The following is a 22,548-nucleotide window of genomic DNA, read 5'->3' as shown; positions in this document are numbered from 1 at the left end:
AACCTGAGCTTCTTGAAACTCAGCCAGCAGCTACATTCCTCTGCATCATCGCATTGGCCCCGTTTAGGATATGGCCTAAGCACACTGAGGGAGACGGGGGCAACAAGGAGGAGGAGGAGGAGAAGAGGAGTTGGAAGAGCCGCTATCAGACAGCCAACTTTTACACTCATCATTTGCTGCTGCTCCTCTGTTTTTTATTTTACTCTTATTATTATATATCCAGATGCCTAGTCACTTTACCCTGCCTTCAGTAGTCACTTTACCCTGTACATATCTACCTCAAATACCTTGTACCTCTGCACATTGATCTGGTACTGGTACTCCCGGTACAGTATATAGCTCTATTATTGTGTATTTTATTTTATTCCTCTTGTGTTAGTTACTATTTATTTTTTATTATTATTTTTAAACTCTGCATCGTTGAGAAAGGTTCGCAAGTAAGCATTTCACTGTAAAGTCTACACCAGTTGTATTTGGCACATGTGATGAATACATTTTGATTCGATTAGATTTTTCCTGGCTCCATCCTGGCTTCATCCAATCCTAACGGAATCCAACTGGGCAGGCAACATCGGCATAGAAGTAAATTACCCCATTGCAGTCTTAATTTCCTCTGAAAGGGGTGTTGTGTGTGTAAAGTGGTGGAAGTCATTGAGTATTGTAGGACTGCAGGTCTAATTTACAAACCCATGATCGGCACTGTCCACATTGGATGCTAATTGGTAGCCTAGTTCATGTCTATTCCTGGTTGGGGAGCTCTAGAGTTTCACAGTTCACAGAAAGCCTAGGTCGATGTAGTCCTTTCACGTTTTCTCTTTCAATTAATAAGATAATATCATTCTCAAAAATCCTTTGAATGTGCTGTTGTATTTGTCTGAGTTCAGTATGGAAGCCATTCATATTGATCTGTGGAGACTCTCACCTCAATAACTGTGTTGTATCCCATTGTACCCTGCCTTTATATTGTATGTTTGAACTACCTAATTTTCCAACTTATTTAGTCTAGTAAATAAAACCTTAAATTAATTATTTGTGGCACTGAAGTCATTTGCGAGTGACTGGGTTTTTGCAGCACCAAAGCTTATCGGCTATTCAGAATAAGAATATAGTCAAATTGACTGTGATTATATTGTTGATATAGTAATTAATGGTATAACGGTTAATGATAACTACTGATACTGTAGAGTTAATTCAAGGGTTTATCTATATCCAACCCTTAACACTAAAACCGCTGGGCCTCGAGGGACCCCAAATCAAGCTAATGAGCAGCTAATTTGACTGCAACATTGTAACAGTGTAATTAATACATTTCATATACACGCTCTTTCCACCGAATGCTCCATGGACATAGAGGATTGAAATGAACGCTTCCGGCTCATCAAAAGACAGACCCCAGGCAGTGTCTCTTTGCTTCGTGTATGCATTAGCCACAGTACAGTCTGTGAATGCTGCAGCATGTCCATGTCACATAAACAACGAAAGCTGGTGAGTGCATTGCTGATGTTGTTTTTCATTTGAGATGTTGGGCCTGCTCTCTAAGTGTGCTGATAATCGGCCCATAGCATTGTCACCGGCTTGTTCTATCTAAATGGTGCCATCCCTTCCTCTCTCCTGTTTCACCGTTTCATTTGGTAGTGGGGCGAGCACTTGCTCAGTGCGCACCGTTCTGGATGTTTTTCACTTAAGCCTCGGAGGTGTAGGTTATTCAGGCTGAGGCTCAGAATCAGAAAAAATATAATCAGAGATGTCATGATTAATTTCTTCCCCGCCATCTGAGCTGTATTCATTCAGCTCTTGTAGCAGCACTAACGCAGCATGTGCATCGACCCATCTTGGTCTTCTTGCCATTGTAAATTATGCACGCTCCCACTGTGTACTCCAAGTAGGCCAGAGTAGACTGATAAAACTGCTTGGATTTGGTGGACTGATATAGGGTACATTTTGAGATTATAATTAGAATATACCAATACAATAGAATGGCCCGCCCTGTTATTCACAATTGGTGATTACATAATTATGCATCATTCGCTTCCCCTCGCTCATCAATTAACCCATTCTATCCCTTTCTCCCCATCATACTTTACTTATTTTATTTGATATTTTGTTATGTGTGAAATTAGTTTCAGTATTGTTAAGGTTCATTTTCTAGGGTGATTATCAACTGGGCACAGCATATTCCACTGTCGAGAGAAGGAGTGGAGCAGGCCCTACTGTCGGGAGAAGGAGGGGCAACAGGAAAAACAAAAAATGACATGCCTTTGTCGTGACGTGACTTACTTTAATGTATTGACTGTTATTTATCGAATCACCTAACTATGTTTAATTGTCACTTGATTGAATTAATCATGTAACAATTAACTCATCCAAGATGGCGTAGTAGTGCGGTCGTGTATTGTGTTGTGTCCTCGTGTAAATAGCCAGTTTTTTTTTATTCGTATATATTTCTCTATCTCACTTTCCATCCTTTAACTAAATATACTTTCCTGCAACCCGCCTCACCCAATGTGGAACGGATTCTATTATTTCTTTATTTTTATCAAGAACCTACGGCTGAAACTAGCCAGCTAGCCATTAGCCACCGTTAGCGGTCTTCACTGTCCGTGGCCTGCACTACCTACCAGCCAGCTCTAGCCTCGACAATTATCGGCCAGTCTGCACAGCGTGCTATCGACCCAGAGCATATCGGATTTTCTGCCGGAATCACTGAATCACTGGACCTTAACACAGGACCATCGCAACTAGCTAGCTGCAAATGAATGGCTGTTGTTGGCTAATATCCACTTCCCGACGTACCAGTTAGCCTTGAGCTATCCTCGAGCCAGGCCCATCTCCCGGCTATCTACCTCTCTGTCAACCGGACGGGACCTCCTAGTGTCGACACGGAGCCCCGCCGATCCATCACGTCTGGTCTGCCGACGTAATTGGCTGATGTGGTTTCAACAGGCTTCCCGTTACGACGACCACGAAGATCCATCTGCTAGCCCCGGCCCGCTAGCACACGCAATCAACAGCCGTGCCTCCTGCTCGCCTGTGCTTTAGCAGCCTACGGTCTGCTCCCGGACTTACTTAGTGCTGTTCAATGGACCTTATGATCACTCAGCTACACAGCTAATGCCTGCTGGACTGTTCCTTCACACGGTACCCCATCCTGTTTATCTGTTTAGCCTCAGCCCAAACCTTCGTCGCCATTACCAGTTGTTGTCTTAGCCCTCTCGAATAACACCTGTGATTGCGTTATGCCTCTCTCCCATGGCAATATGCCTAGCCTATTGCTGTTTGGGTTAGTTCTTATTATACAATTTCACTGTAGAGCCCCAAGTTCAGCTCAACAAGCCTCAGAGAGCTCCTTTGTCCCACCCCCCATATACGCGGAGACCGGCTCAATCGGTACCTCCAGTGATGCTCTCTCTTTCATAGTTACCCAATGCTTAGGTGTGCCTCCACTGTACTCATATCCTTCCATATCCTTGTCTGTACATAATGCCCTGAATCTATTCTACAACGCCCGGAAATCTGCCCCCTTTCTCTGTACCCAATGCACTAGAAGACCAGTTCTTAAAGCCTTTAGCCGTATCCTTATTCTATTCCTCCTCTGTTCCTCTGGTGATGTAGAGGTTAACCCAGGCCCTGTAGCCCACAGTATCACTCCTACCCCCCAGGCGCTATCATTTGTTGACTTCTATTACCGCAAAAGCCTTGGTTTCTTGCATGTTAACATCAGAAGTCTCCTCCCCAAGTTTGAGTTATTCACTGCGTTAGCACACTCCGCCAACCCTGATGTTCTAGCAGTCTGAATCTTGGCTTAGGAAGGCCACCAAAATTTCAGAAATGTCCATTCCGAGCTACAACATTTTCCGATAGAACTGCCAAAGGGGGCAGAGCTCTATCTAATCTACTGTAGAGATAACCTGCAGAGCTCTATCATACTATCCAGGTCTGTGCCCAAACAGTTTGAGCTTCTACTTCTAAAAATCCACCTTTCCAGAAATAAGACTCTCACTGTTGCCGCTTGCTACAGACCCCCCTCAGCCCCCAGTTGTGCCCTGGACACCATATGTGAATTGCTTGCCCCCCATCTCTCCTCAGAGTTCGTACTGCTTGGTGACCTAAACTGGGATATGCTTAACACCCCGGCCGTCCTACAATCTAAACTAGATGCCCTCAATATCACACAAATTATCAAGGAACCTACCAAGTACAACCCTAAATCCGTAAACATGGGCACCCTCATAGATATCATCCTGACTAATTTACCTCCGGTGTCTTCAACCAGGATCTCAGTGATCACTGCCTCATTGCCTGCATCCGTAATGGGTCCGCGGTCAAACGACCACCCCTCATCACTGTCAAACGCTCCCTAAAACACTTCAGCGAGCAGGCCTTTCTAATTGACATGGCCCGGGTATCCTGAATGGATATTGACCTAATTCCGTCAGTAGAGGATGCCTGGATGTTCTTCAAAAGTGCTTTCCTCTCCATCTTAAATAAGCATGCCCCATTCAAAAAATGCAGAACTAAGAACAGATATAGCCCCTGGTTCACCACAGACTTGACTGCACTTGACCAGCACAAAAACATCCTGTGGCGTACTGCATTAGCATTGAACAGCCCCCGCGATATGCAACTTTTCAGGGAAGTCAGGAACCAATATACACAATCAGTTAGGAAAGCAAAAGCTAGCTTTTTCAAACAGAAATGTGCATCCTGTAGCACTAACTCCAAAATGTTTTGGGACACTGTAAAGTCCATGGAGAATAAGAGCACCTCCTCCCAGCTACCCACTGCACTGAGGCTAGAAAACACTATCACCACTGATAAATCTACGATAATCGAGAATTTCAATAAGCATTTTGCTATGGCTGGCCATGCTTTCCACCTGGCTACCCATAACCCGGCCACCAGCTCTGCACCCTCTGCTGCAACTTGCCCATGCCCACCCCGCTTCCCCTTCACCCAAATTCAGATAGCTGATGTCCTGAAAGTGCTGCTAAATCTGGACCCCTACAAATCAGCTGGGCTAGACAATCTGGACCCTTTCTTTCTAAAATTAGCCGCCTTAATTGTCGCAACCCCTATTACTAGCCTGTTCAACCTCTCTTTCATATCGTCTGAGATCCCCAGAGATTGTAAAGCTGCCGCGGTCATCCCCCTCTTCAAAGGGGGTGATACTCTAGATCCAAACTGTTACATACCTATATCCATCCTGCCCTGCCTTTCGAAAGTATTTGAAAGCCTAGTTAACAAACAGATCACCAACCATTTTGAATCCCACCGTACCTTCTCCGCTATGCAATCTGGTTTCCGAGCTGGTCATGGGTGCACCTCAGCCACGCTCAAGGTCCTAAACAATATAATAACCACGATCGATAAAAGACAGTACTGTGCAGCCGTCTTCATCGACCTGGCCAAGGCTTTTGACTCTGTCAATCACCGCATTCTTATTGGCAGACTAAATAGCCTTGGTTTCTCAAATGACTGCCTCACCTGGTTCACCAACTACTTCTCAGATAGAGTTCAATGTGTCAAATCGGAGGGCCTGTTGTCTGGACCTCTGGCAGTCTCTATGGGGGTGCCACAGGGTTCAATTCTTGGGCCGACTCTATTCTCTGTGTATATCAATGATGTCGCTCTTGCTGCTGGTGACTCTCAGATCCACCTCTACGCAGACGACACCATTTTGTATACATCTGGCCCTTCACTGGACACTGTGTTAACAAACCTCCAAACGAGCTTCAATGCCATACAACACTCCTTCCGTGGCCTCCAACTGCTCTTAAACACAAGTAAAACTAAATGCATGCTCTTCAATCGAACGCTGCTTGCACCCACCCACCCGACTAGAATCACTACTCTCGGCGGGTCTGACTTAGAATACGTGGACAAATACAAATACCTAGGTGTCTGGTTAGACCGTAAACTCTCCTTCCAGACTCACATTAAGCATCTGCAATCCAAAGTTAAATCTAGAATCAGCTTCCTATTTCGCAACAAATCCTCCTTCACTCATGCTGCTAAACATGCCCTCATAAAACGGACTATCCTACCGATCCTTGACTTCGGCGATGTCATTTACAAAATAGCTTCCAACACTCTACTCAGCAAATTGGATGTAGTCTATCACAGTGCCATCCGTTTTGTCACCAAAGCCCCATATACTACCCACCATTGTGACCTGTATGCTCTCGTTGGCTGGCCCTCACTACATATTTGTCGACAAACCCACTGGCTCCAGGTCATCTATAAATCACTTCTAGGCAAATCCCCACCTTATGGTCATCTTATGGTCATCCCCAAAGCCAACACCTCCTTTGGCCGCCATTCCTTCCAGTTCTCTGCTGCAAATGACTGGAACGAACTGCAAAAATCTCTGAAGCTGGAGACACTTATCTTCCTCACTAACTTTAAGCATCAGTTGTCAGAGCAGCTTACCGATCACTGCACCTGTACACAGCCCATCTGTAATTAGCCCACCCAACTACCTCATCCCCATATTGTTATTTACATTGTTATTTATTTAGCTCATTTGCACCCCTGTATCTCTATTTGCACATCATCTTCTGCACATCTATCACTCCAGTGTTAATACTAAATTGTAATTATTTTGCACTATGGCCTATTTATTGTCTTACCTCCATAACTTACTACATTTGCACACACTGTATATAGAATTTATATTGTGTTATTGACTGTACGTTTATTCCATGTTTAACTCTGTGTTGTTGTTGTTTTTATTGCACTGCTTTGCTTTATCTTGGTGGTGGTCCTCTGTAGCTCAGCTGGTAGAGCACGGCGCTTGTAACGCCAAGGTAGTGGGTTCGATCCCCGGGACCACCCATACACAAAAAAAAATGTATGCACGCATGACTGTAAGTCGCTTTGGATAAAAGCGTCTGCTAAAAGGCATATTATATTATATTATATTATATTATATTATATTATATTATATTATATATATTATATATTGGCCAAGTCACAGTTGTAAATGAGAACTTGTTCTCAACTGGCTTACCTGGTTAAATAAAGGTGAAATAAAAAGAAATACAAAATTAGGAATTTGGGGCACCACGGAAGAAGTTGTTTAACGAGTTACCATCTCACGAATTAAACTCTTAGAAGATATATGTTATATATCAATAACAGTCACTTATTAAATAATTACCTATTTTCAGTCTCATTCTGAACATCGCATAATCCTTGAACCTGCAAGAACCCTAACCTTATTGATTAATCAGCAATACACAAATTGGCTTAATTATTTATTTACTAAATAATTAAATAATAACACAATACAAACACACATAGGTTATTGATTACTAATGTAATACAATGAAAACAGGTCCCTAGTGGACTGGACTAACAATTGCATGAATGCTTGGAAGGGAGAGACAGAGATTCAAACTATCGTTGTTACTTTGGAAACTACGCTCACGGCAATACAAATGCTTAGAACTCTAATCAGCGCTCATTCGGATTAGAAATGCAACATGTATTTATGTGTAGCTGTCCTCGATAGTTGAGTTGATGATGTAGGACTCTGGTTTGCCCACCAGGTCTACCCAATGTCCTTGGTAGAGTTTCTGGTCGTAGTGGTGGTTAGAATGGATACTTCAGCGTACCCTGTAGTTTGTAGAGTAGAACTGCTAGAAAATATTGTTCAGATGTACCAACAGTTGTCTGAGAGGGATTGTCCTTCCCAACTCGTGTCTTTAGTGAAAGTTCTCTAGACGACTATACATGCCAACTGCAGACTGAGATGATAAGGTCTAGTGCGTTGTCTTCTTCTTCACCTCGTGTAGAGGTTGAGAGTTTCAGAGTTTCACAATTTTGCCATATTCAGCTCGCGCTGCATGTCGACTGGTCTGTAGAGTGTCAACCATTTTAAGACGTGTAGCTTCAGCTTCACACTTCCTTGTCTTGTAGAAATTCAACCATTTGCAACATCCGGCTTATACCGTAATCTGCTTGGTCTTCCATTGGTAATGGAGTTGTAGTTTTAAACCATTTCGTAACGTTTAGCTCACGCTTCACGTCTGCTGGTCTGAGGTGAATTTCGTCACGAGGGGTTTTATACTTGTGTGTTTGTCCTCATCTGGGCGTGGCCACTGAATGAGAACAAATCAATATGGAAACAATCATCTCGTCTATAATGCTAAAATAAGATTGTTATCTTCCCAAAATTATTATTTTACTTAAACATTCGTTTTATACAACAATTAGACGCAAACCTCATAACTGGGAAGTGTACACCCCCAGAGATACTGTTATGTTGTTCCAACGTCTTTAATGACATCACAACATAGTAACGAATTTGACATGATTGTTCTTTAAGTCACCACCAACCATTTCCCACACTTTTAGAACTATTAATATTGTTTCATATCCACTTTTGGATGTTGGAGTTTTGGCGGGAAGAATCTCTGTGTTAACAAAGGGGTCCTTTCTCCCAATACTTCATGGCAAGGAAGAGAAAGTCTGCACGGTATTTATGACCAGTCATAAGACTGGCCCCAGGAGAGTGGGTGTTCAAACCTTTGCCTAGCCGGCATCTTTGATCCTCAGCCCATGAGGGCAAGTCATGACACCATCATAAAATTGGTTATAACTCCAGTTCTGTTTGTGATATTAAGATTCTAACAACGACAGTGTGTCACAGTGGCTTCATTAAGTACTCATACACCTTGACTTATTCCACATTTTGTTGTGTTACAGCCTGAATGCAAAATTGATAAAATATATATATTTTCCTCATTAGCTATTTTTGTTATTTTAAATGTGCAAATGTACAATGTCAGTCATGAAATAGTGAACAAAAAGGTTTACTAAATGTTTAATTCTTTTTTTTTTTTTTACTCTTTTTATTGGTCACCAGGATGTGACATTTCACTGACCTCTCACCTCTCACATTCTCATCCTGTGTAGCCAAAATGGAAATAACTATATGATGTTTCTATCTCTTAATTTGTCCTGTTGGTAAAGGTTTGTAATGTGCAAAAGTACAATGTGAGTCTTCAAATAGTGAGATAGGTACCATTTGTTAGGTAACAAACTAAATGTTTTATGAGTTTTACGACAATTTTGTAACATTTATTGACCGAGTTGGAAAATGTGTTGACATTGCCAGGGTCTTAGCTACCTACTAGCTAGATAGCTAGGCTACATTAGTGAATAAGGGGAAAATGCTAGCTAGCATTACCACCCTGTGTTATAGCTAGCTAGCATTACCACCCCGGGGTTATTGCTACGATTCTGAAATGGGGAATGGAATTTGAATGCTTTGAATATGAATCTTTGTTAAATCTATTGAAAAAATAGTAACATTAGCTAGCTAGGATTCTTCGGCGATGTCCTCAGTAATTGTTTTTTGTGCTAAATCTGGGAAATTGAACTAAAATGTTCATATTTCCTTAAACGTTGTTTATAAATGCTTTATGAATGGGAAAATAGAAATGACAATAATGTTACATTGACTGCATAGTATTAATACATATACCGTTTAGCAGAGTGGCAAACTGCACAGCTAATTACTATTAACTGCTTAGCTATAAATGCTTTATGAATGGGACCCATAATGTGTGCGTTAGACCAGTATGACCAGCTTAACTGTGATGTGGATGAGGGCTGTTAATGAGTTACAAAATAGTTATGACCCTCAACTACACAATTTGATCTGTAAAATGTACCCTGAGGATTCTACCCTGTGGGGTTGCACCATTGACTTCAGTGAGAAGAAGAAGAAGAAGAAGAAGAAGAAGAAGAAGAAGAAGAAGAAGAAGAAGAAGAAGAAGAAGAAGAAGGTAACTCAACGCCTATACTGGGCTGTGGGGGAAATTAGGCTAGTACAGGCTATTTATCAGCATAATTTTCAAAACGTGGTTTTGCCTTTTGGGTACCACTTTACATTAAGTTGCCCCTGTTACTATGTAACACACAGTAATAAATGTAGTAACAACATAGTAGTTACATAGGCGTTACTATGTAATTACATAGTAATAATGTTGTAGCGCTATCAGTTTTGCACACAATTGGAATAAGGAATGTGTAATTACACATCCACTTGCTGAAGGTTATTCCACATGTCTAATTACTGATGTTATTACTCATTTCTTGTTCCAAAACTAATGTTTTGTAATTACACTAATGTAAAGTCACCTGTGAATTACCATGTTAATAACTCAAACCAAAATCTGACCTTGTTACATGTAACTACAATGCTCAATTGGTTGAGCATGGCGCTTGTAACGGCAGGGTAGTGGGTTCAATCCCCGGGACCACCCATACGTAAAAATGTATGCTCACATGACTGTAAGTGGCTTTGGATAAAAGTGTCTGCTAAATGGCATATTAAGGTGCCACTACCATCGAATACACATGTAATACCAGGGTTGATAAATAGGCTAGGACCTGGTAACAACAACTGTAACAAAGCACACCCTGTCATTAACTACTGGTAATTTTCAATTTGTTTATTTCTATGTTATGACCTGGCTCAAAGGCTATACCGAATCAAGTGTAATGTAAAAACAATGTAGTTACATACGATACTTGTAATTATCATGTACCTACCCAGGAGCAAGCAACTTAATGTACAGTGAAACCCAATAGGGTATAACTTTTATAATTACTATGTAGTTACAATGTAACAACCTTTGCAGACATTCGGAGAAAGGACAACATTAGGTATAACCCTTTTAGTTACATTGTACTTACAATGTAACAATCTTTAAATACCAACTCTGTAACTGCAATGTTGTTACAATGGGTATACGTGAATTAACTATGTACTTACTGAGGTGCAAGCAACTTAATGTAAAGTGAAGTGATTATTTTAGCGTACAATGACATCATTGTTTTTAAGCCCTGGATTTCTAGCCCTTTGGTATTATTGTTGGATCTGATTTCAATACCTAACATTTCGATGGCCATAATAAATAGATATGCCGATAGTGGACAACCTTGTTTTACTCCTCTTGACAGTTTAATACTTTCTGAGAAGTAGCCATTATTTACTAGGGTAACTATACAGTGGGGAAAAAAAGTATTTAGTCAGCCACCAATTGTGCAAATTCTCCCACTTAAAAAGATGAGAGAGGCCTGTAATTTTCCTCATAGGTACACGTCAACTATGACAGACAAATTGAGAAAAAAAATCCAGAAAATCACATTGTAGGATTTTTAATGAATTTATTTGCAAATTATGGTGGAAAATAAGTATTTGGTCACCTACAAACAAGCAAGATTTCTGGCTCTCACAGACCTGTAACTTCTTCTTTAAGAGGCTCCTCTGTCCTCCACTCGTTACCTGTATTAATGGCACCTGTTTGAACTTGTTATCAGTATAAAAGACACCTGTCCACAACCTCAAACAGTCACACTCCAAACTCCACTATGGCCAAGACCAAAGAGCTGTCAAAGGACACCAGAAACAAAATTGTAGACCTGCACCAGGCTGGGAAGACTGAATCTGCAATAGGTAAGCAGCTTGGTTTGAAGAAATCAACTGTGGGAGCAATTATTAGGAAATTGAAGACATACAAGACCACTGATAATCTCCCTCAATCTGGGGCTCCATGCAAGATCTCACCCCGTGGGGTCAAAATGATCACAAGAACGGTGAGCAAAAATCCCAGAACCACACGGGGGGACCTAGTGAATGACCTGCAGAGAGCTGGGACCAAAGTAACAAAGCCTACCATCAGTAACACACTACGCCGCCAGGGACTAAAACCCTGCAGTGCCAGACGTGTCCCCCTGCTTAAGCCAGTACATGTCCAGGCCCGTCTGAAGTTTGCTAGAGTGCATTTGGATGATCCAGAAGAGGATTGGGAGAATGTCATATGGTCAGATGAAACCAAAATAGAACTTTTTGGTAAAAACTCAACTCGTCGTGTTTGGAGGACAAAGAATGCTGAGTTGCATCCAAAGAACACCATACCTACTGTGAAGCATGGGGGTGGAAACATCATGCTTTGGGGCTGTTTTTCTGCAAAGGGACCAGGACGACTGATCCGTGTAAAGGAAAGAATGAATGGGGCCATGTATCGTGAGATTTTGAGTGAAAACCTCCTTCCATCAGCAAGGGCATTGAAGATGAAACGTGGCTGGGTCTTTCAGTATGACAATGATCCCAAACACACCGCCCGGGCAACGAAGGAGTGGCTTCGTAAGAAGCATTTCAAGGTCCTGGAGTGGCCTAGCCAGTCTCCAGATCTCAACCCCATAGAAAATCTTTGGAGGGAGTTGAAAGTCCGTGTTGCCCAGCGACAGCCCCAAAACATCACTGCTCTAGAGGAGATCTGCATGGAGGAATGGGCCAAAATACCAGCAACAGTGTGTGAAAACCTTGTGAAGACTTACAGAAAACGTTTGACCTGTGTCATTGCCAACAAAGGGTATATAACAAAGTATTGAGAAACTTTTGTTATTGACCAAATACTTATTTTCCACCATAATTTGCAAATAAATTCATTAAAAATCCTAAAATGTGATTTTCTGGATTTCTTTTTCTCATTTTGTCTGTCATAGTTGACGTGTACCTATGATGAAAATTACAGGCATCTCTCATCTTTTTAAGTGGGAGAACTTGCACAATTGGTGGCTGACTAAATACTTTTTTTCCCCACTGTACATAACTTTAACCCAATGTATAAGAGATTCTCCAAAATTGAAATATTCCAGGCATTTACAGTTGAAGTCGGAAGTTTACATACACCTTAGCCAAATACATTTAAACTCAGTTTTTCACAATTCCTGACATTTAATCCTAGTAAAAATTCCCTGTCTTAGGTCAGTTAGGATCACCACTTTATTTTAAGAATGTGAAATGTCAGAATAATAGTAGAGATAATTATTTATTTCAGCTTGTATTTCTTTCATCACATTCCCAGTGGGTCAGAAGTTTACATACACTCAATTAGTATTTGGTAGCATTGCCTTTAAATTGTTTGACTTGGGTCAAACGTTTCGGGTAGCCTTCCACATGCTTCCCACAATAAGTTGGGTGAATTTTGGGCCATTCCTCCTGACAGAGCTGGTGTAACTGAGTCAGGTTTGTAGGCCTCCTTGCTCGCACACACTTTTTCAGTTCTGCCCACAAATGTTCTATAGGATTGAGGTCAGGGCTTTGTGATGGCCACTCCAATACCTTGATATTGTTGTCCTTAAGCCATTTTACCACAACTTTGGAAGTATGCTTGGGGTCATTGTCCATTTGGAAGACCCATTTGCGACCAAGCTTTAACTTCCTGACTGATGTCTTGAGATGTTGCTAGCTACATTAGTGAAACATTGGGAAATGCTAGCTAGCTTTACCACCCTGTGTTAATACGTTTTACTAACTAGTTAGTACGCTTTACAAATAGTTATTGCTTTATGTCTGAAATTGGGAATTTAATTTTAATGGTTTGAATATGAATCTTTGTCAAATCCATTAAAGAAAAGTAAAACTGAAAAGTGTTCTCCTGTCTCCTTATTTCTCCTGGTTAGCCTATTGTCTGCAAAGGTTGTTACATTGTAACTACAAAGTAATTAAAAATGTCCCTTCACTTGACATTAAGTTGCTTGCTCCTGGGTAATTACATTGTAAATACATGTATGTCCCTTTAACAACATTGTAATTACAGAGTTGGTTGTTAAAGATTGTTACATTGTAAGTACTACTGTGTAGTTACATAGTAATAGGGGCAACTTAATGTAAAGCGTTACCACCTTTTCACATATTCACAAACACTGGTATGGCAGAAGCACAATTTTGAGAACAGCCATAATGATGACACTACTCTGTCATTGTAATGATGCATCTATTAAGATACCTAAATATGAGCTCTTGCATAGGATGACTGCTCTATGGATATGCTATGGATATACATCAACCTTTAATAATGCGGTTGGGACCTGTTATAACACGTTCATGAAATGCTTATAGATGTGTAATAAATGCACTATGGATATGTAGTCAAAGTAAATCATTACCTAATAAAGTTATTATATTTCTATGACTCCAACGCACCTGCAATGATGTTCTCAGGGATCTTGACGATGTAGGACTGCTTGCTGAACTTTGGCGGGTTGTCATTCTCATCCTATGGGAGAAGGCAAGCAAAGACATACACATATTTATAATACTTAAACACAATATGTAGTCTGTTTCTCTGTGTGTATATTTATTGTGTGGAAGTCTATTTGTTTTAGCATTCTGAGGGTCTCTTGCTCAGTAGTAGTAGTATATTGTTGATTTATTGTAGTTCTCTGTGGGGTCTGTATAGATTCTAGAGTGATAGTGTCTTTATCTAGCTGGCTGCATCTCCGGGTTTGGCCGGTGTAGGCCGTCATTGTAAATAAGAATTTGTTCTTAACTGACTTGCCTAGTTAAATAAAGGTAAAATAAAAAAAATAAAAATAATAATAGAGAAACATTTCTCTGTTTCTTTAATATTATTTTTTATTCATTTTTTATTTTACCTTTATTTAACTAGGCAAGTCAGTTAAGAACATATTCTTATTTACAATGACGGCCTACACCGGCCAAACCCGGACGACGCTGGGCCAATTGTGTGCCGCCCTATGGGACTCCCAATCACGGCCGGTTGTGATACAGCCTGGAATCGAACCAGGGGGTCTGTAGTGATGCCTCAAACACTGAGATGCAGTGCCTTAGACCACTGCGCCACTCGGGAACCCATTATGGTTCTGTTTACCAACATATCATACCAGCAGGGTTTTAGACACCCAGCTTACAGTGTCTGTGTGTTTGTGTGTGTGTGTATTTGTTAGTGTGTAGGTATACTATGTATTCATCTATTTGGAAAGTCTCTGATACGAGATGAGGTACAAATCCCAGCTGTAGCCTCTGCATGTGACAATATGGGATAATCCATGTGATGAGATGCAGAGCTTGAGAGTGAAGTCCAGAGCTGTTCAGCTCTCCCCGGGCACCGATGACGTGGATGTCGATTAAGGCAGCCCCCCGCACCTCTCTGATTCAGAGGGGTTGGGTTAAATGTGTAAGACAAATTTCAGTTGAATGCATTGTTGTATAACTGACTAGGTATCCCCCTTTCCCTTTCATTTCCCTCTGTCACTCTTCCCACTCTCTCTCTACTCTCTCTCTCTCTCTCTCTTTCTCTCTCAGTCATTCAGTGGAAGGCAGGGAGTCACACACACACACACAAACAGACCACATGGGGTTATCACTGTGTGGCAGCATCACACACAGGGCTTTAGTAGTGCAGCACAAGGGACAGATAGTAGCCTGAGTGCCAGTTGTCAAAGTGTTAACCTTCTATAGCAGCTGCCACAGCAGGGAACACTCCAGAAATAGTGACAGAAATGAAAATGTTTGTGGTTAATTGTCTATGTAGGTATGGTTTATTAACTGTTTATGTAGGGGTTAAACACTTCTATATGTGTTTCTCTAATGTGTTTCTCTATGTTTCTCTATGTAAGGATGTATGCTCATTCTGCTTGTTGGTTTGCGAATGCTCCTTCTACCTGTCTCTCCCTAACTTGTTGACTGGTATTTTGGCTCACCATAATTTACTGCTTGTTTTTACAGCACCAACTTGCGAGTTGGTCATCTCCCGCTCGTATAGTGTACACTACCGGTCAAAAGTTTTAGAACGCCTACTCATTCAAGGGTTTTTCTTTATTTTTACTATTTTCTACATTGTAGAATAATAGTGAAGACATCAAAACTGTGAAATAACACACATGTGCAAAGAGTGTGCAAAGCTGTCATCAAGGCAAAGGGTGGCTATTTGAAGAATCTCAAATGTAAAATATATTTTGATTTGTTTAACACTTTTTTGGTTACTACATGATTCCATATGTGTTATTTCATAGTTTTGATGTCTTCACTACTATTCTACAATGTAGAAAATAGTAAAAATAAAGAAAAATCCTTGAATGAGTAGGTGTTCTAAAACTTTTGACCAGTAGTGTATGTGCAGCCAGGATCCATACAGTGTGCAAGTCCTCCGTTTTCACTCTGTTTGCCATACTGGTGTGTGACTCGAGAGTGTGTTGTGTGTGTGTGTTTGCCATTTCACTGGCTGTGGTTGTTTCGGGAAGTGGGGTGCGGGCTGTATTTGCGAACCCACTGTAGCTCATAGCAAACTTTTAGTAAATTCCTGTCAAGAACAGAGACACGGAAGCCCATCTAGCCTAGCTAGCCTGTAGTTTAAATGAAGCTAACTAACAAACGTTTTCAACGCTGCAGTAGCTGTGTTTATTTTGCTCTATTCCGGGACAATGTGGACCGTCCGGACTTTCAATGTAGCGACTGTTTGCTTGCAGAGGACTACAGGGTTGAAGTGGCTACTCTTAGCAAACAACTGGCGAACTTACACAAGCTACTGAGGAATCCACGCCCGCCTACTTTATCTTTCTCTTCTACTCCAGTAGCTGGATGCTGCTCTGGCATGGTGGGAGTGTCGCCGCCGTGTTGTCTCTCCACAGCCGACTGGCCGGTGCTCTGCAGGGATCCCTCCCTGAAGGGGTATCCCCCTTCCCTGGAGAATGGAGTTAGTAGGATGCTTCTGGATGACTTAGTGGATATTCCTGTTCTTGACCCCAACCAGCCATGGAGCCACGTCACTCGCCGTGGAAGTTGAAAGCAGCGGCCTTTAGCAATAAGGGCCTCCTTGGTGGTGGGAAGCCCAGACCGGATACATAACTTCAAACAGCAGATCCAGAGGTTCCAGTGCCTTCATCCCTCGGTGCTTCTGCTTCGACATCAGATCCGGATGTACCTGAACCTGTGTCCTCTGTTCTGTCTCCATCTCCGGTGGCTTCTACCTCAGGTTCAGATCTTCAGAGCTCCCCCCTCATCGGACCGTGAGGGTGTATAAGACTCCGGCCCCTTCATCAGCCACAATGGATTCTAGGGCTGGCTCGGGTCCATCGGGACCCACCTCCCATCGGTCTTTGAGGGGTCTTCTAAACCACTCGAGGCGAAAGAACGGCCGGACCTCCTCAGCCATTTCACCAGCCGTCGTCATCGCCAGCTCTATGGTGAGAAACATCTCAGTTCCCGGGGTAAAAACCTTGTGCTATCCTGGAGCACAAATACAGGACATTACAAGGCTACTTCCTACCATTCAACAACTGCTGCTGGAGGCTGACCCTGTCATAGTCCATATGAGGTCAAAAAACATTAGGGGGGCTAGCTCGGAACTGCTAAAAATGTATTTAAACGAACTGATTCTAGCTCTGAAAGATTCCAAAAAGCAGCCAATTCTATCAGGCCCGTTACCATTGCTGGGCCGTGGCTGTGAAAGACTCAGAAAGCTACTGGCATTACACACCTGTCTAAAAGACTGCTGTAGCTCTGTTGGCATAACTTTTATAGATAACTTTGACACCTTTTGGAAACAGTAGACGCTCTACAGGAATGACAGAGTCCATTCAAATCATCTTGGCTTCTGGACCCTGTCTGCACATTTCAAGGTTGCGTTGAGACAATTACTTATCAGTGACCCAAGCCCTGCTCAGATAATCCCTACCATTCTGTCGCTGAGTTGTCATAGTGCTGATGAAAATGTGCATTGTCCCAGGGTGTTGGCAGTCATAATGTAACATAATTTATGTCCCTCTAACTCCCCTGAAAGCCTCTTTCAGCCCTACAGCTATTGTATGTAGTAATCATGTGCCTATGAACCTGAGTTATACTGTTAGCACTGATGCTAGTTTGCCCTAGTAGGAATATGTTTGCCCTAGTAGGAAGTCCACTGTGTGCAGCTCACCCTGCACTATCAGTTCAAACACAAATATCACTGTCATGTCTACTACATCTGATAAGCAATATAAACAATCAAGTCTCCCAGAAAAGTGCAAAAAATAGCCCACATTAACATATGTAGCCTAAGAAACAAGGTTCATGAAATCGATAACTTGCTAGTAACAGATAACATTCATATACTGACTATCTCTGAAACTCACTTAGATAATACCTTTGATGATAAAGTGGTAGTAATTCATGGTTTCAACATCTTCTGAAAAGATAGGAATGCCAATGGTGGAGGTGTTGCCATTTATGTTCAGAGTCATACTCCTGTAAAGCTTAGAGACGATCTCATGTCAAATGCTATTTAAGAAATATATCTACAGCTTCACCTGCCTCACCTAAAGCCCATTCTTGTGGAAAGCTGCTATAGACCAAATGCTAACAGTCAGTATCTGGATAATATGTGTGAAATGCTTGATAACGTATGTGATATCAACAGAGAGGTATATTTTCTGGGTGACCTAAATATTTACTGGCTTTCATCAAGCTGCCCACTCAAGAAAACGCTTCAAACTGTAACCAGTGCTTGCAACCTGGTTCAGGTTATCAGTCAACCTACCAGGGTATTTACAAACAGCACATAAATTATTCACATGTATTGATCACATCTTTACTAATGCTGCATAAATCTGATCTAAAGCAGTATCTAAATCCATCGGATGTAGTGATCATAATATAGTAGCCATATCAAGGAAAGGCTGGGCCTAATATAGTGTATAAGAGGTCATACAATATGTTTTGCAGTGATTCCTTTGTTGAGGGTTTAGAGAATATTTGCTTTTCTGTGGTGTGTAATGAGGACAACCAGACGCTGCACCTTACACATTTATGAAATTGCTTATTCCAGTTACTAATAAGCATGCATCCATTAAGAAAATTACTGTAAAAACAGTTGAATCCCTGTGGATTGATGAGGAATAGAAAAATGTTATGGTTGAGAGGGATGAGGCAAAAGGAATGGCAAATAAGTCTGGCTGCACAGCCTTGCCAGTCTGGCTGCACAGCTTATAGGCAAACATACTGTAAATTGAGAAATCATGTGACTAAACTTTACAAAAAGAAGAAGAAACTGTACTATGAAACAAAGATAAATGATATAAAGAATGATAGTAAAAAGCTTTGGAGCAACTTAAATGATATTTTGGGCCAAAAGGCAATCCCTGCTCCATCATTCATTGAATCAGATGACCAAATTATGAAAGATAAGCATTGTAATTTTGAATTCTGTAAAGTGAGTGTGGAAGAGGTGAAACAATTATTGTTGTCTATCAACAGTGACAAGCCACCTGGGTCTGACAACTTGGACGGAAAATTACTGAGGATGATAGCGGACGATATTGCCACTCCTATTTGCCATCTCTTCAATATAAGCCTACAGGAAAGTGTTTGCCCTCAGGCCTGGAGGGAAGCAAAAGTCATTCCACTACTCAAGAATAGCAAAGCACCCGTTACTGGCTCAAACAGCCGACCAATCAGCCTGTTACCGAGCTGTCTATTTAAACTACTAGCACACAGCTCAGACACCCATGCATACCCATTTTTACATTTACAGTCATTTAGCAGACACTCTTATCCAGAGCGACTTACAGTTAGTGAGTGCATACATTTTCATACTGGTCCCCCGTGGGAATCAAACCCACAACCCTGGCGTTGCAAGCGCCATGCTCTACCAACTGAGCTACACAAGACATGCCATCTGAGTCTTCACAGTCCCCAAGTCCAGAACAGACTACGGAAGCGCACAGCACTACATAGAGCCATGACTACATGGAACTCTATTTCACATCAAGTAACTCATGCAAGCAGTTAAATCAGATAAAAAAATAAACGATTCAAATACACCTTATGGAACAGTGGGGACTGGGAAGAGACACACACACAGGCACAGACACACGCATGATAACATACACACTATACACACACATACACATGTATTTTGTGTTGTAGATATGTGGTAGTAGAGTAGTGGCCTGTTGGCACACACTTAATGTGTTGTGAAATCCGTAGTGAAATGTATTGTAACGTTTTTAACATTCAATATAACTCCCTTAATTTAGCTGGACCCCAGGAAGAGTGGGCTGCTGCCTTGGCAGCAGATAATGGGGAACCATGATAAATTCAAATACAAATGTTAAATATGAGAGTTAATTTAAGCCATTGCAATCAGCAATGACAGTTCCTGTCAGTTAGTGTACCGTATCTTACTGTAAGATACAACACTTACGGGAGTAGGGTGACGTTGCCCCTAGATGGCAGTTTTGCATTTTCCCTACTAATGGTGAAGGTCAGGATTGGGGGAGGGGAAGCTGATCCTGGATCTGTACCTAAGGGAAACTTCACCCCAGAGTCTTTTGCGTAGTTTGCGTGAAATGTGTACGGCCCTGTAGACTGCACTAATAGTTACCCTGTTTGCAACAGTAGTACATGACAGGATTGGGATCAATTCAAAGTGAAGTCAGTGAGTGTTGGATGAAACCTACATGAGTGTTGGATGCATGAGTGTTGCTTGAAACCATTAGAAAGCATAAAGTTGGGTGATATACTGACAAACAGCTCCACGGTGACAGAGACACTGCTGTTAAGGGCTGGGTTTCCGCCGTCTTTGGCCATCACAGTCAGGTAGATCATTCCTTCAGGGACCATCTCGTAGTCCAGAGGGCTGTTCACACTGATCACTGAGGAGAGGAGTGAGAGAGAGAGAGAGAGAGAGAGAGAGAGAGAGAGAGAGAGAGAGAGAGAGAGAGAGAGAGAGAGAGAGAGAGAGAGAGAGAGAGAGAGAGCGAGAGAGGGAGAGAAGAGCGAGAGGGAGAGAAAGAGAGAGAGAGAGATGAAGATATGTGTGACGCTAAGGACTGTAGAGTAGGGTTTACAGCAGGAGAATGACATAATACATCAACTTTATATTTTGGTTACATTAAAACTATGTATATTAATTAGTGTACAACTGCTAATAATGTTAATTGCCAAATACCAAAATGAATGTGCTTCAATCTATAGCTAGAGGACTCCTGATATCTCCAGGAGTGATAAGTATAATTTGTGTCTTATCTGGTGTTGTCTAGTACTGTCTTTGTGCTAGCTAGGGACATCTACTTTAAGTGTCTGTCTTCCCAGTAGCCTACTTGGTGTGTGACTGCTGATTTTCATACCTTGCAGCTGATTGTTGACACATCAACCAGGATTAAGGGGCAGGGCAATTTGTGACTGTTGTTTTGGTAATCAATGGCTGTATTGGAGGGGGAGTGGTTTCCTCAAGAAACCATCACTCGACCCCTCTGACATTAAAAACTACAGACCGATATCCAGTCTATATTTTCTCTCCAAAACACTTGAGCATGCTGTGTCTGACCAACTCTCTCGTTATCTCTCTCAGAACTTCTTGACCCTAACCAGTTAGACTTCAAGAAGGGTCACTCAACTGAGACTGTTCTCCTTTGTGTCACAGAGGCTCTCCGCACTGCCAAAGCTGACTATCTCTCCTCTGTTCTTATCCTCTTAGATCTGTCCACTGCCTTCGACACCGTGAACCATCAGATCCTCCTCTCCACCCTCTCAGGGCTGGGCATCTCATGCTCTGCACACTTTTGGTTGACAACTCCACAGTGTCCCCCACCCAGAGTGCTGTTGGCTGAGCTCCCCGCTTGTGCCATCAAACCCCTGCAACTTATCCAGAGCCTGGTGTTAAACATTCCCAAATTCTCCCATGTCACTCCTCTCCTCCGCACAATCCACTGGCTTCCAGTCAAAGCTTGCATCCACTACAAGACCATGGTACTTGCCTATGGAGCAGCAAGAGGAAGTGCCCCTTCCTACCTTCAGGCTATGCTCAAACCCTACACCAGAGTACTCCGTTCTGCCACCTCTGGTCTCTTGGCTATCCCAACTCTACTCAGCCCAGTCAAAACTCTTCTCCGTCCTGGCATCCCAATGATGGTGATGGAACCAGCTTCCCCCTGAAGCTAGGACAGCAGAGTCCCTGCCCATCTTCCGAAAACATCTGAAACCCTACCTCTTTAAAGAGTATATTAAATAATTCCATAGCACCCCCGGTGGGGGTGGAAATGTCTTTATGCGCACATATTGATGTAATAACCATCATATCGAAGTAAACTTGGAGTCACGCAATGATATGGTGTGTGGTCCTCCCACTACGACTCGGAAACCAAGCAGTTTATTAGGCTACAGATTAAATAAGATGAACTTCACAGGGTGGTGAAAGTGCACTGTGATCTTGATGCTCTTTTCCAATAAATGTGTCACATTCAGGAAACTAGCCATATTAGGCGGGTCACTACTTCACAGGAGAGCCATTTGAACGTAAACCTTTTTATTTGATCAAAATGTGTTTTTTGGCAGAAATGCCTTCTGGACTTTCGTGTGCCTTAATAACAAACTTGTATGCCATCTGTAAATACTAATACAATTGTTAAATTATGAGCCTTGTTGGTTAAGCCGCAGAAAAAGACAGCAACCTTCCCACTAGCCATGATTGGCTGAGACAATGAGTGGGCTGGACATGACGAGAGAGGAGTTTGGATTGGTCTGCCATATAGTACGCTTCTGTCTATTTGAGCTGGTCAGTATGTGTAGGTAATCCTGTCTAACGCTGCTTTAACAAATTTGTGTAGTGGAGCTGCATAAATGTTGCTCTCCACTTTCTGGAGGATCGAGTTTTGAAATCAGTGGAATTAGAGTATGATAGCTAAAGAGATGGAGAAAACACCTGTCTCTGGATTACATCTTCAAACTAAGGGCAACCATGGCATCCG

General features: G+C 42.0%; 1 protein-coding gene across 1 annotated transcript in view; it reads right to left on the bottom strand.

Annotated features, from left to right (window-relative positions):
* The window catches only part of LOC311114077 (cadherin-23-like), a gene marked incomplete at both ends in the record, with an annotated part of 213,759 nt that overhangs the window by 49,185 nt on the left and 142,026 nt on the right, over positions 1–22,548 (bottom strand). The window contains 2 exons of the mRNA XM_084189355.1: positions 14,006–14,078; positions 20,327–20,454. Coding sequence (XP_084045481.1) covers positions 14,006–14,078; positions 20,327–20,454 — 201 coding nt within the window. The remainder of the gene's footprint in view (positions 1–14,005; positions 14,079–20,326; positions 20,455–22,548) is intronic.

This window comes from Coregonus lavaretus (assembly GCF_964263955.1).
Source record: "Coregonus lavaretus genome assembly, contig: HAP1_SCAFFOLD_660, whole genome shotgun sequence".
NCBI classification, from domain to species: Eukaryota; Metazoa; Chordata; class Actinopteri; order Salmoniformes; family Salmonidae; genus Coregonus; species Coregonus lavaretus.
The sequence above is the reverse complement of the archived record's forward strand: the minus strand, read 5'-3'. Positions and strand labels throughout refer to the sequence as shown.